Source organism: Sus scrofa, chromosome 2, assembly GCF_054392235.1.
Source record: "Sus scrofa isolate SSC_HxYL_T2T_F1_AM1 chromosome 2, Sscrofa_HxYL_maternal_Yorkshire_Landrace_v2.0, whole genome shotgun sequence".
Lineage (NCBI taxonomy): Eukaryota > Metazoa > Chordata > Mammalia > Artiodactyla > Suidae > Sus > Sus scrofa.
Window position 1 is genome coordinate 17580759 of NC_139384.1, and position 12457 is coordinate 17593215.

At 44.3% G+C, this 12457-nt stretch overlaps 1 protein-coding gene across 2 annotated transcripts in view; it reads right to left on the bottom strand.

Moving 5' to 3' along the window:
* Positions 1 to 1901: 1901 nt before the first annotated feature.
* Positions 1902 to 12457, bottom strand: part of LOC100523717 (olfactory receptor 4S1) — an 86433-nt gene continuing 75877 nt past the window's right edge. The window contains exons 3-4 of one of the 2 annotated variants that reach the window (XM_085011121.1): positions 10129 to 10350; positions 1902 to 6632 (exon numbers count right to left, since the gene is read on the bottom strand). In XM_085011121.1, coding sequence (XP_084867247.1) covers positions 5666 to 6595 — 930 coding nt within the window. In that variant the 5' untranslated portion in view covers positions 6596 to 6632; positions 10129 to 10350 and the 3' untranslated portion in view covers positions 1902 to 5665. The remainder of the gene's footprint in view (positions 6633 to 10128; positions 10351 to 12457) is intronic. The other variant, XM_021083054.2, reaches the window with a different exon arrangement.

Genomic DNA, 12457 nt, shown 5'->3' on the forward strand with positions numbered 1-12457 from the left:
CCATAGGCTGGCTGCTACAGCTCCAATTAGACTCCTAGCCTGGGAACCTCCACATGCCACGGGAGGGGCCCTAGAAAAGGCAAAAAGACAAAAAAAAAAAAAAAAGAACACACATCTAACCAAAGAAGCTGGATGCAGAAATTTATCAACTAGATATAAAACTTTAAAGAACATCAAAATAAAGGAGAGCATGTCTGAGCACATCAAGCCCTGTCCATATTTCTGTCTGTATCTTTCTATCCTTTTAAGGTCACCAAAATAAGTAAGAGATAGCAAGTGTTGGAATGGATGGGTTACTCAGGATCGTTACGTGTTTTCATTGCCAACAATTAGCATATGCTCCCCTGGGTCTACTGAAGACCGTTTTCCCTATATTAATGGACAAACAAAAGTGTTTTGGAATTTAGTGCCCCAACCCAACCCCAAAGAAGACTTTGGCTAATGTCTAAATACTGTGGGAATGTAAAAGGTTCATTCACTTGCTTTGAATCAAAACTTTAGCCATAAATTACACTCCAGAGTTCTCTAGCAAAATAGGTCTAATTTGACTCACTGCTAGAAGTTACCTAAATTGCATCTCTCTTTACACTTCTCTCCTGCTTCCCCTATTTCCTTATCAGTTTCCTCTGGGAACATTTCTTTAATAAGTCACTTAATGGTCACCGAAATCTATGCCTTTAGATTTTTCAAAGGACTTATTGTCCAGTAACACCTAACCAATCAGAAATAGCCCATAACCATGAATAAAAAATAATCTCATAAAATGTAAATTCTTCCTAAATTGATTTAGAGATATAAAACAATATCAGACAAAATCCCAATAAGTTATTTTGTGGGATTTGACGACTTAGGATTTAAATTGTTATCAAAGGATTCAACACAGACAGAATATCTTTAAAAAAGAACAAGTTAGGGGAACTTACTGAACCACGTATCTAGACATTATAAAACTGTAGTAACTAAGACAGTGTAGGAGCTCCTTTTGTGGCTCAGTGGTTAACAAATCCAACTAGGAACCATGAGGTTGCAGGTTCGATCCCTGGCCTTGCTCAGTGGGTTAACAATCCTGCATTGCCATGAACTGTGGTGTAGGTTGCAGACGCAGCTCAGATCTGGCGTTGCTGTGGCTCTGGCGAAGGCTGGCAGCTACAGCTCCGATTAGACCTCTAGCCTGGGAACCTCCATATGCCATGGGTGCGGCCCTAGAAAATACAAAAAGACAAAAAAAAAAGACAGTGCACCATTCATTCAGAAACAGACTCATGCAACTATAGAATTTGGATATATGACAAAAGTGACACTGTAGGTTGACAGAAAACAGGAGGACTATTTGTAAATGATAATGGAACATTCGGTTTTCCATATGGGAAAAAATAAAATCGAATCCTTTCTTCCATAATGTCCAGTGATCAATTTTAAGTGGAATAAGAAATTAAACAAAAAGGTAAACACATGGAAGCATCCAGATGAATGGACGAAGAGGATGAGGCATATATATACACAATGGAGTGTTTCTTGACCATAAAAGAGAATGAAATAATGCCATTTGCAGCAACATGGATAGACCTAGAGATTATTCTACTAAGTGGAGTAAGCCAGACAGAGAAAAACAAATATCATATAATATCACTTATGGGTGGAGGTTTTTTAAAAAAAAAATGACACAAATGAACTTATTTACAAACAGAAATAGATTCACAGACATAGAAAACAAACTTATGGTTACCAAAGTCAGGAAAGTGGGAGAGGGATAAATTAGGAGGTCGGGATCAAAATACATATACGCACTACTCTATATAAAATAGATAACCAACAAGGACCTACTGTATAGCACAGGGAACTATATTCGATATCTTATAATAACCTATAATGGAAAATAATCTAAAAAGGAAACATATATGTGCAGTATCTATATATATTTTATTGCGATTATTCTCATAGTCAAGACCAACATGTGCATGTGTGTTTGTCAGGATCAGACGGAACAAAAAGTTTTCTCAACACTACTATTGAAATGAGTTTTAACTAAGGAACAACCCCCCACCCCCTTGGCTAAAAAGGCAGCTGCAAGCCTTTTCATCTATGCTTTGCCTCATACCACCCTTCTTGTAATAATGCAGCAACTATGTGCCCTGCTAATCATGTGCCCAACATTGCTTATAAGTTGGGCTTCTGTAACCTTGCTTGCTCAGTTTCTTAGGGAGGAACACTGTCTGCTTGGGGAAGGGGGGAGGTCCGGCATGCTTACATGGGAAAATCGAGACCTTGTAATGTATAAACATTGCTGAGAACAAAGACCTGGTGCTCAGACTCTGGAGGTGACTCCTCTGAGCCCGCATCAGTGCTGAATAAACCTTGCTTTTCCATATCTCCGAGTGCCGTTTGTGTCCTTCCACTGACATGGTTGTTGTGGTTTCTGCAACACTATCCTCACAAAACCCTGATCACACTTCTGATGATTATGCCTCCTTCATGAGGTTGTTGTAAGGATAAAAAGGGTCAACACAATCAAAACACCTAGAACACAGTTTCCAGTTTCGTTCATACACAGGGAGCTTGGAAGTTGCCACTCTAGCCTAACAAGTAAAAAGATGAACAAAAGTCAACAACGCTCCTTGGATCCATTAGAGATGGGAGGACACTGCCCCAGAGACTGGGGAGAAGATGCACAAAAAACAGGGAGATGCAATTTACCAGCGTAGAGACCCACAAGTTGTTAATAACCACAGGAATCAGTGCCCGGATAGGAAAACCTGAACTGTAGCTGACAACTTGATGGAGGCTCGGTGTGGAGTCCTGGAGATAAAACCTCCAGGGGAACCCAGGGAGTGAATCCCCCTACAATATAGTGAGATTTGCCTGCAGAAGCTGGACAAGGTGGTGCTAAAATTCAGCTTCTGTGCACCCACTGATGCTGAACTGAATCTCAGAGTTTTTGGTGAAGGAGAAAAAAATAGCTTTATTGCTTTACCAGATAAAAGTTAGGTCTTCAAAAACTGTGTCCCACCCCAGGAGGATTTGGTAAGGAGTTTTTAGCAGTGCTTCAAGGATGGGGTTGCTGATGAGGATAAGGGTGTGTGCAGAGCCCTATTCCTTTAATGTGGTCTCAGGGGATCTCCTGACAAGTTTTGTGGTTATCAAACTGTGACCTTCTCTCCGGAGTGAAGTTGATTTCCTTCATCAGGTAATTAACATCTTTCTTCTGTTGGGGGTTTTTAGTTCTGCAAAGAGCTCAAAGAGGATGTTCTGTGTACCCCTTGGGGTGGAACAAGGACCCTGCCCCAAGGCTGCACTATTGTTTCTTGACTGCTCCTCCCTTGTCTTTGCATCTCCTCCCTTCCCTCATTAGCAAATGTTTGAGCCTGACCTCTGGAACTCAGGGAGGGTCATAGAGGCTGAAGCCTAACAAGTGACAGGAGACAGGGAAAGGCTTGCAGGTCTAGGAGCCCCACAGGGTTCTTCCCAGTTTCAAAAGTTCCCACAGTAAAGGTCAGAAAAAAATCCCCTCATGCTTCCAGCGGCAGTGGGGGGGCCAGAAAAGGACCCTTTTGAAAATACACCAGAACATTTGTTCTTAACAGGGTGGGCTCCTCAGAGGAGCTAGTTAACCAGAACCTAACCTGCTAGGGTATTAGTGGAGACTAACTTACCTGGGGGAAAGGAAACACCCAACTCCAGCCAGCTATATACATCCTGTCCCACCCAAAGGTGGAGAAAAGGAAACTGAGAAGTTCAAAGTCAAGAGGCATAAACTCACTAAAAACACAATCATGTCTGTCACGTTGGAGGGTTTCTGTGAGCGTCAGCTTTTATCACACAGTTAAATAGAAGCTCCATGAGCACAAGGATGTTTATCTACTTTTCTGCTATATCTCCAGTGCCTGCCCAGGAAAGGGATCAGAGCCATGGCTTCGGACCTGGACACTGGCCCCCTCCATCCTTCCTTCCCACACCTTCCCAGCCAGGTGGAGAGTTTGGAATATGGCCCTGCCTTAAGAAAAGAGAGAGGGAGGAGATCCCGCCACGGCTCAGTGGGTTAAGATTCCAAATGCAGCAGCTCAGGTAACTGGGGAGCATGAGTTTGATGCCCTGGCCCAGTGGCAGCTGAGACTCAGACTCAATGCCTGGCCCAGGAACATCCATATGCTGAGAGTGTACTCATAAATAGGAAGGAAGGAAGGGAGGGAGGGAGGAAGGAAGAAAAGGGGTTGGAAGTGGCAGAAAGTCCAAAACCTCTTCCCAGGGACTCCTGTGCTAGCCCCACCTAGAACCTGTAGGGAGTGAGGGTTCAGGGCTAAGCACTGAGATTGGGGTCAATGTCCCAGGTACGTCTTTACCTCACCCCAGGTTTCTCCCCATCCACAGACACCTCAGCAACCTTTATGTGTTTTGTCCCCCAGCTCAGCCACCTCTCTGAGAAAGGGCTGGGTGCTTGACTGCACTGAATAAACACAAAACTAGATGAAGGAAAAGAAAGAGAGAGAGAAAGGAAGGAAGGAAGAAAGAGGGAGGAAGAAAGGAAGAAGGAGGGAGAGAGGAAGAACAGACTTACCACAGGCTAAGAGATTAATAAATATTTGACGAATGAATAATCAATCTGGTAGCTACAAGGGCTTTAAGAGGAAAGGACAGGGGCAAAGTAGGGATAAGAAAAGAGAAAGGCATAGAAGATGTTTCAAAGAAACAGAGGTAGCAGCCCACCTTTGAACAACTTTTCTTTGATATAGGAATTTACTAAGTCCTATAGATGATCCTCCTGCAAACTTCTGAAACTGGTACTATTACCGTCTCCATTTGTAAGTGTGGAAATTGAGACCCAACTGAATTAAATGACCCATGGTGGTTAATTAAGCAGGACATCTAATTCCATCCTGCACAAATTAGCTCTCTCCAGAGCAGAGAGAGAAAAGCAAAGAAGATACATGCAGACAAGAGCCCCTGTTCTGCTGGTCGGAGGACTGGGCACTACTGGGGGAAGTGCCAACAATGTGTTCTCCCCTGCCCTGCTCCCCATCGTCCCAGACTGCCATCATCCCTTGGTCTTCAAAACTGGTCCATCCTGTTTGGTATCCATACACTCAGTCTTTTTCAAGGAGTCCCGGGTGGTAAGAGCTGTGAAAGCAGACTTAGGGTCTTAGTTCTACCTTACTCAGGACTTTCCATGTGACTGTGGTAAATCCTGTCCTCTTGCTACATTTATTTATTCATTTGCCTCCTGAGAGCATGCAATGAAAGAATGGGAATAAAGCGCCTTGAAGGTCATCACAGAGAAGAAAATGAATTTCATCAAGCACTGTTAACCACTAGGTAAAGGAATTACCTGGTGCTGTTACCCACTGTATAAATGGGAACCTGAACATCGAAGAAGGCCCCTCATCCATAGGCTCTCACATGCTTCCTGAATGAGCTTTTAAATGTCACCCTAAGAGCCTCCTGGACTGTGACCCTCTTGGGGGCAGAGATTATGACCAGTGCCTCACTCCTTGCAGATGCTCAATAAATATTTACTGACTGAAGGATTGCAGAAACAGGTGGACTATTACTACAAAAAGAGCCGGGAGGGCCGTTGTCATTACAATCATCAGACTAGAGAGGCAAAGCCTGTGTTGGATGCTACAAGATAGGATATCTCCCGAGTGCCAGGCTCAAGAGGGTTCTTGGGGTGTCACTTCTCCCCCAAGCTCCCCTTGACCCTGAACAGTTTCCTCATGGCGTTTTTCACCTCGTTGTTCCTCAGCGTGTAGATCAGAGGGTTCAGCAAAGGTGGCATGACAATGTTAAAGAGGATGACCAGCTTGTCAGCGGCCAGGGTGGTGGACGGACGGATGTACATGAACATGGGGGGCACAAGGACCAGAAGGACGGTGATGATATGTGAGCCACATGTGGACAGAGCCTTGTGACGGCTCTCTGAGGAACGGCTTCTCAGGTTCAATAAGATGACCACATAGGAGATGATAAGGACGATGAAGGACACTAAAGAAATCATGCCACTGTTGGCCACCACAATGAGCCCCACCACATAGGTGTCTGCACAGGCCAGCTTCAGGAGGGGATGGACATCACAGAAGAAGTTGTCAATCTCATTAGGTCCACAAAAGGGCAGCTGGACTGTGAGAAGGGTCTGCAGGATGGAATGCAGAAAGCCAGCCACCCACGAGGCCCCCGCCAGCAGGCCACACTTCCACCGATCCATGATGGTTGTGTAGTGCAGGGGCCTGCAGATGGCCACGTAGCGGTCATAGGCCATGGCTGTGAGGAGGAAGATCTCAGTGCCACCAAAGAAGTGTGCAGAGAAGAGTTGGCTCATGCAGCCATTGAAGGAGATGGTTTTGCGCTCCACGAAAGTGTCCGCGATCATCTTGGGGGTGGTAGCGGATGGATAGCACATGTCGGCAAAAGACAAGTGGCTGAGGAAGAAGTACATGGGGGCCTTCAGAGTCTTGCTGGCATTGATGGTGATGATGACCAGAAGGTTCCCCAGGACAGTGAGCACATGGACGAGAGAGAAGACTACAAAACACACATGCTGCATCTCCCTGCTCTGGAAAAGGCCGAACAACACGAACTCAGTCACGTTGCTCTTGGTGCCCATGGGTTCTCTGCCCTGCGCATGGACAAAGTGGTCAGCTCTGCAAGGACACAGATTATGTGACATAAGAAAGCTTCCCAAATCCAGGAGGCAGAAAATTGTATTCAAGGAAGTTCCTTTGCAGCACAATGGGTTAAGAATCCAGTATTGCTGAAACTGTGGCATTGGTCACAACTGCAGCACAGATTCAATCCCCTGCCTGGGAATTTCCACACACCATGGGTGCAACCAAAAAAAAAAGAAAAGAAAAGAAAACTATATTCAAGTCTAATGATTCTAACACTTCACTGCAAGTGGAGGAGAAGGGTTTCCCACACTAAAAGCAATGCTCAGATACCAGCTGGGTATCCTACAATTCAACTCTCTTCTGATGCTATCTTCTTGGAGATAGCACCAGATGCCATGGGGTGAGGGTGCAGTCCTGTAAGACTGCCTGCCACCTTCAGATGCTTGTCCAAGCCTAGGTTTTCACCTGTGCTTCTGACCTAATCGCTACAGATCAGAGGTTTCAATGACCTCCCCTCCCTGGGTTGGATTAATTTCCTTGAATGGCTCACAGAACTCATACCAGATTCCTGGTTTATAATAAAAGGAACTCAGGAACAGCCAGCTGGAAAAGGTGCATAGGGCAAAGTCTGCAGGAAGGGCATGGAGCTTCCGTGCTCTCTGAGCTCATTGCTTTCCCAAAATCTCCACCTGCTCAACGACCCAGAAGCTCCTGAAACCTTTTGGGTTTTTATGGAGGCTTCATCACACAGATATGCTTGATTAAATCATTGCCCATTGGCAATCAATTCAACCTCCTGCCCCTCCCCGCTTCCCCAGGGTCCAGGAGTGGGACCAAAAGTACTAACCCTGCAATTACAGGATTGCTTCTCCTGGCAACCACCCATCATCCTTAGGTGACCTAGGAGCACTTCGGAAATCATATCACTGACATAACAGAGAGACCTCTCAGCATCTCAGGACATCCAAAGGCTTTTGAATCTCTGTGCTACAAATACGGACAAAGACCAAATATATACTGCATTTCTTACTACAAATCACAATAGCACAAGGTCCCAGCTATACTGTATACAAACTGTGAACTTTGGCAAATTAATTTTTCAAGACTTCAGTTTCAAAGTGTAAAAAGTTAAGAGTACCTGTGTTCCACTGACCCTGGCACTTACCATCACCATGATGTTTGTGACATTGTCTAGAATTGTTTATTTACATGTTTACTCTCCTCACCAGGCTATGACTTGATAGCAAGGCTTTTGACCACTTGTGTTGAGACAATGTCCAATATCAAGCACATAGGATGCATGCAGTGAATATTTTTGGAATAAAGGAGTGACTAAATATCTGCCCTGTCTTATTTCAACATATCCAAAAATAAACTCCTGATCTTCCCCCAAACATACTTTTCTGGCAGCCTGTCTCAGCTGATGGCAAGTTCAGCTTCCTGAATGCTCAGCCTAAAAACCTTAGGCATCCTTAATTCTCATCTCCTATCTCACATCTAATCAGTTAAGACGCCTTCTGTCTTAACGTTCACAGTGTAATGAGTACTCATCACTTTCACAGCTTCCACCCTATCCCTAGTCCTCTCTCCCTTGCTTCTGAATTTGTTTCCCTAATTCTCCTCTTACTACACACCCCACCCCTAGACTGCTCTCATCACAACAGCCAGAGCGCTCCCTCAAAGCCCTGCAATGGGTGCCCATTCTAATTAGAGGAAACTGCAGAACCTTTGCTATGACACATGGGGCTCACTGTAATCTGGTCCCCATTTTTTTCTTTTTTTTTTTTTTTGGCTTTTTAGGGCCACACCCATGGCATATGGAAGTTCACAGTCTAGGGGTCGAGTCTGAGCTACAGCTGCCAATCTACACAACAGCCACAGCAATGAGGGATCCAAGCCCATCTGAAGCCTACACTACAGCTCACAGCAACGCTGGATCCTTGACCCACTAAGCAAGGCCAGGGATCGATCCCATGTCCTCATGGATACTAGTCGGGTTCATTACCTCTGAACCACAGTGGGAATTCTCTCTGGTCCCTACTGATACTCCTCTCACTTTCCTAATTCTCTCCTTTCCAGGCACACAGGCTTCCTTAGTGCTCAGCAAGTACATGGGGCATGCTGCCACCTTGGGATCTGGGCCCTGGTTGCTCCTGCTACTGGAACCCAGGCTTCCCCTAAGTGTTTATTGCCCAACTCCTTCATCTCCCTGGACTCCTGCAAATAATACTTTCTCAAAGTGGCTATTTGATCAACCTACTTAAAACTGCAATGTCTCACCACTCCCAGCCCTCCTTACCTCATTCTGCTTTTCCTTCTTTCTGTAGCACAAATTATCTTCAAAATATTGTATAATTATTCATATTTATATTTTGTTATCTGCTGACCCCTACTGAGAGAGGACCCCTCTGAGGCAAGGTTCATGGTCTGCTTGCTTCACAAATGCATCCCCAATGCTTAGGACATTGTCTGACACAGTGTAGATGCTACATTAACATTTCTTAATTAAATGAATCAATTAAAAATTACACATATAAAAATATATATTAAAACATTTTTAATGAAAATGAACACATAGATGATAGTCAGAAAGGTCAAAAATAATGATAACAACCTGCTGTACGTGGATAGGACTTCACAATTGCACATAATCTTCCATCACTGAGGTAATATTGACTGATGCTCATAAATGCCAGACACAGACTTAGCTCCTGGCTTATATCAGCTCAAACCAACACTACTTCCTTTATTTTATTTATTACCTCATTTTACATAGGCAGGATCCAAAACATGGAATTTGCTTCTCAAGATCACACACTGTCATAACACTCATAACTCCTTCTTTATGCCACAGGTAAAATACCATGTGTGGAAAGCATATTGTTACCTAGAAACTGTGAGGTTCCATGCAAATATCCACCCAGAACGTGTGTGAATCAGAACACAGACTAGAGACAGATCTGGGAAAATAACGAACGCATGTTAAACAAATGAGTAAATAAATAAATGAATAAGTGAACCCATCCACAAATGTTTCAGATTTAAATCGTTTATGAATAAATGATTAGGAGATTAAAAATTATATTTCAATTCAATTCAAATTGTTGAGCCCCCGCCCCGGTCAGGTGTCAACAAAGATTGTTGCTCACCCTTAAAGGCCTAGGATCATATCAAACACCTTTACCAACAGAGCTGTTTTAAGGATAAAATAAGATTTTTTTAAGGGGGGAAGGTGAGAGATGTTGACATGATGAAGCTGGGCTTCAGGCCTTCTCTTCTGTGTGCATCAACTAATAATTTAGAAAAGTACCATGAATACATCAGCAACAAATTGAGAATGCTGGATGTTAATTAATGCTTCATAGTCAAGGGCAGGTTGTCGGAGTGTGAGAACAAAGGAAGTGAAATCCCACGGGACCGTTTTGAGGCCTGCTTTTATCACAAGCATTTTGTTATTGCGGCTGTTTTTTAAAAAGTCAAATGACGTTTGTGAAGAGCAGAACAGTAAAGAAGATCGCATTTTACTTACAAGGACTTAGACAGGCTTCAGTCCCGACATTGCCAGGAGACTGAGCATCCTGGAAAAGGTTCCCAGAAGACTGAGAGGAAGAATCGAAATGCCTGGGGCAGAGACTCTCAGGCTGGTACGAAGGATTTACACTCAGAGCCTCCACCACCGCTTTCTACCTCCAAATCAAGGCCCCAAACACCCTGCTTGTCCCCAAGCAGCTGAATCTACTTCAAGGTGCAGCTGAAAATTAGAAGAGTAAGCAATGACGACGCCAGAGGCAGGAACCAGGAAATAACTGTCATATCCCAGAACACTCTGCCCAGGCTCAGTAAGCATCTTCTCCTAGAAATCTCCCAGCAGAAATATATGTATTTTACACCAAAATTCTTCTTCTACCCCTTCCTAAAATTCTGAAAAAGGTTGGATCAGATGGTTCTGCTTACCCACAAAACAGACAGGAGCAATAACTCTGGAAATGGCCAATGCTATAACCAAAGATAATATAATCACTGTGTACACCCCCAAACAAGCTTTGGAAACAGGTAAATAACCTAATTGTTATTTTAAAGAAAAGAATCCCTCCCATATTTGTTTATCTAGTTTTTGTTTGTTTGTTTGTTTGTTTTGCTTTTTGGGGCCACACCTTCAGCATATGGAAGTTCCCAGGCTAGGGGTCAAATTGGAGTTGCAGCTGCCGGCCTATGCCTATGCCTATGGGATCCGAGCTATGTCTGCAACCCGAGCCACAGCTTGCAGCAATGCCAGATCCTTCACCCACTAATCGAGGCCAGGGATGGAACTCACATCCTCATGGATACTAGTCAGGTTCATTACCCCTAAGCCACAGTGGGAACGCCAATCTAGTCTTATGACAAGTATAAAATATACACATTTGATATCACATCAGTTTTCAGATACATTCTCTGTTTTGAAAGAGAAAGGAAATTTGTAATGCAGTTTAGCTTCATCTCTACCTTAGAAGATTAAAATGTAAACAAGTCGGAGTTCCCATCCTGGCTCAGCAGAAACAAATCCGACTAGTGTCCATGAGGATGGGGGCCTCACTCAATGGGTTAAGGATCCAGTGTTGTCATGAGCTGTGGTGTAGGTCACAGACATGGCTCGGATCCCACATTGCTGTGGCTGTGGCATAAGCCAGGGCTGTAGCTCCGATTTGACCCCTAGCCTGGGAACTTCCATATGCCCCTGGGGCAGGCTTCTAAAAAACGAGAGTAAAATGTAAACAAGTCTTCTAAGAGGTTTTCAAGCTTCAGGTGTCTGAGGAGTCATTCACAAGAAAGACCACCTTGCTAGGTGAGCCTGGGCTTTGGGGAGAGGGGGCCAAGAGTGTATCTCAGCGAAATACGCTCTGGCATTTTCTCTAGTTTCCAAAAAAGTTAATGTGGTTCTAGGGACCACACAGCAGGACAGCCCATAGGAAAGGCTAGAGAACTCTGCTCTATAAATGCTGATCCTTTCTGGCTTCTTCAACTTCATCAACCCTCAGCCATGGTCAGGGCACCCCTATGGCAAGCCTCTAAATAATAAGACACGTATAAAAGCACTCTCTGTTGAACATGGCCACATGGAGATGGAAGGACTAGTCAGCACAGCACTGTACCAATTGTTTGCACTTATTAGGCCATGATATAAGCCAAGCCCTGGGTAAAGCGGTAAAAAGCATCATCTCACTTAATCCACTCAACATCACTTGGAGGAATCGACTACACTTATTCTCATTTTTGAGCTGAGGAAAATGAGGATCAGAGTAAATGAATGACTTGGTCAGGTTCTCAGACCAGTAAGGGTTAGTGCCAGAAATGCAACCCGGGGTACCTGACTTCAAAGCTATCTTCTTAATCACTATACAACACTCCTGCCTAGGAAAGTGGGAGCATCCGATCACTCAAAGAGGACGTGTTCTCCTCAGCTAAAAGGTGAGCAAGGTAATGACTGAAGGAGAAAGAGTCTAGTGATGCTGTGGGAAAGTGAAAATGAATCAACTCACAACTGATGCATGTGAAGGCAGGAAACCCTCAGATGCTCTACAGCAGGACTTTCATCTGTGCACTGAGAACAAAACAGAGAGAGCAGCTGAGGACATCACTTTTCTATAAGAGTCTTTGGCCGGTTCAGGTTTATTCTAACCAAAGAGTCCCCAGAATCCAGGACTATAGGAGAGCTCACCTTTTTGAGCTCCACCCTCCCAGCTGAGCAGCGAAAGTCAAGGACTCTGGCCAGAGAAGTGAGAGTGGCAGTAAACATTTAAGCACAAAGGGTTCAGGGAATCTCATGTGTCATCACCCCAGCCAAAGCCATTGCCAGGCTTCAGAAGTCATAGCACAGT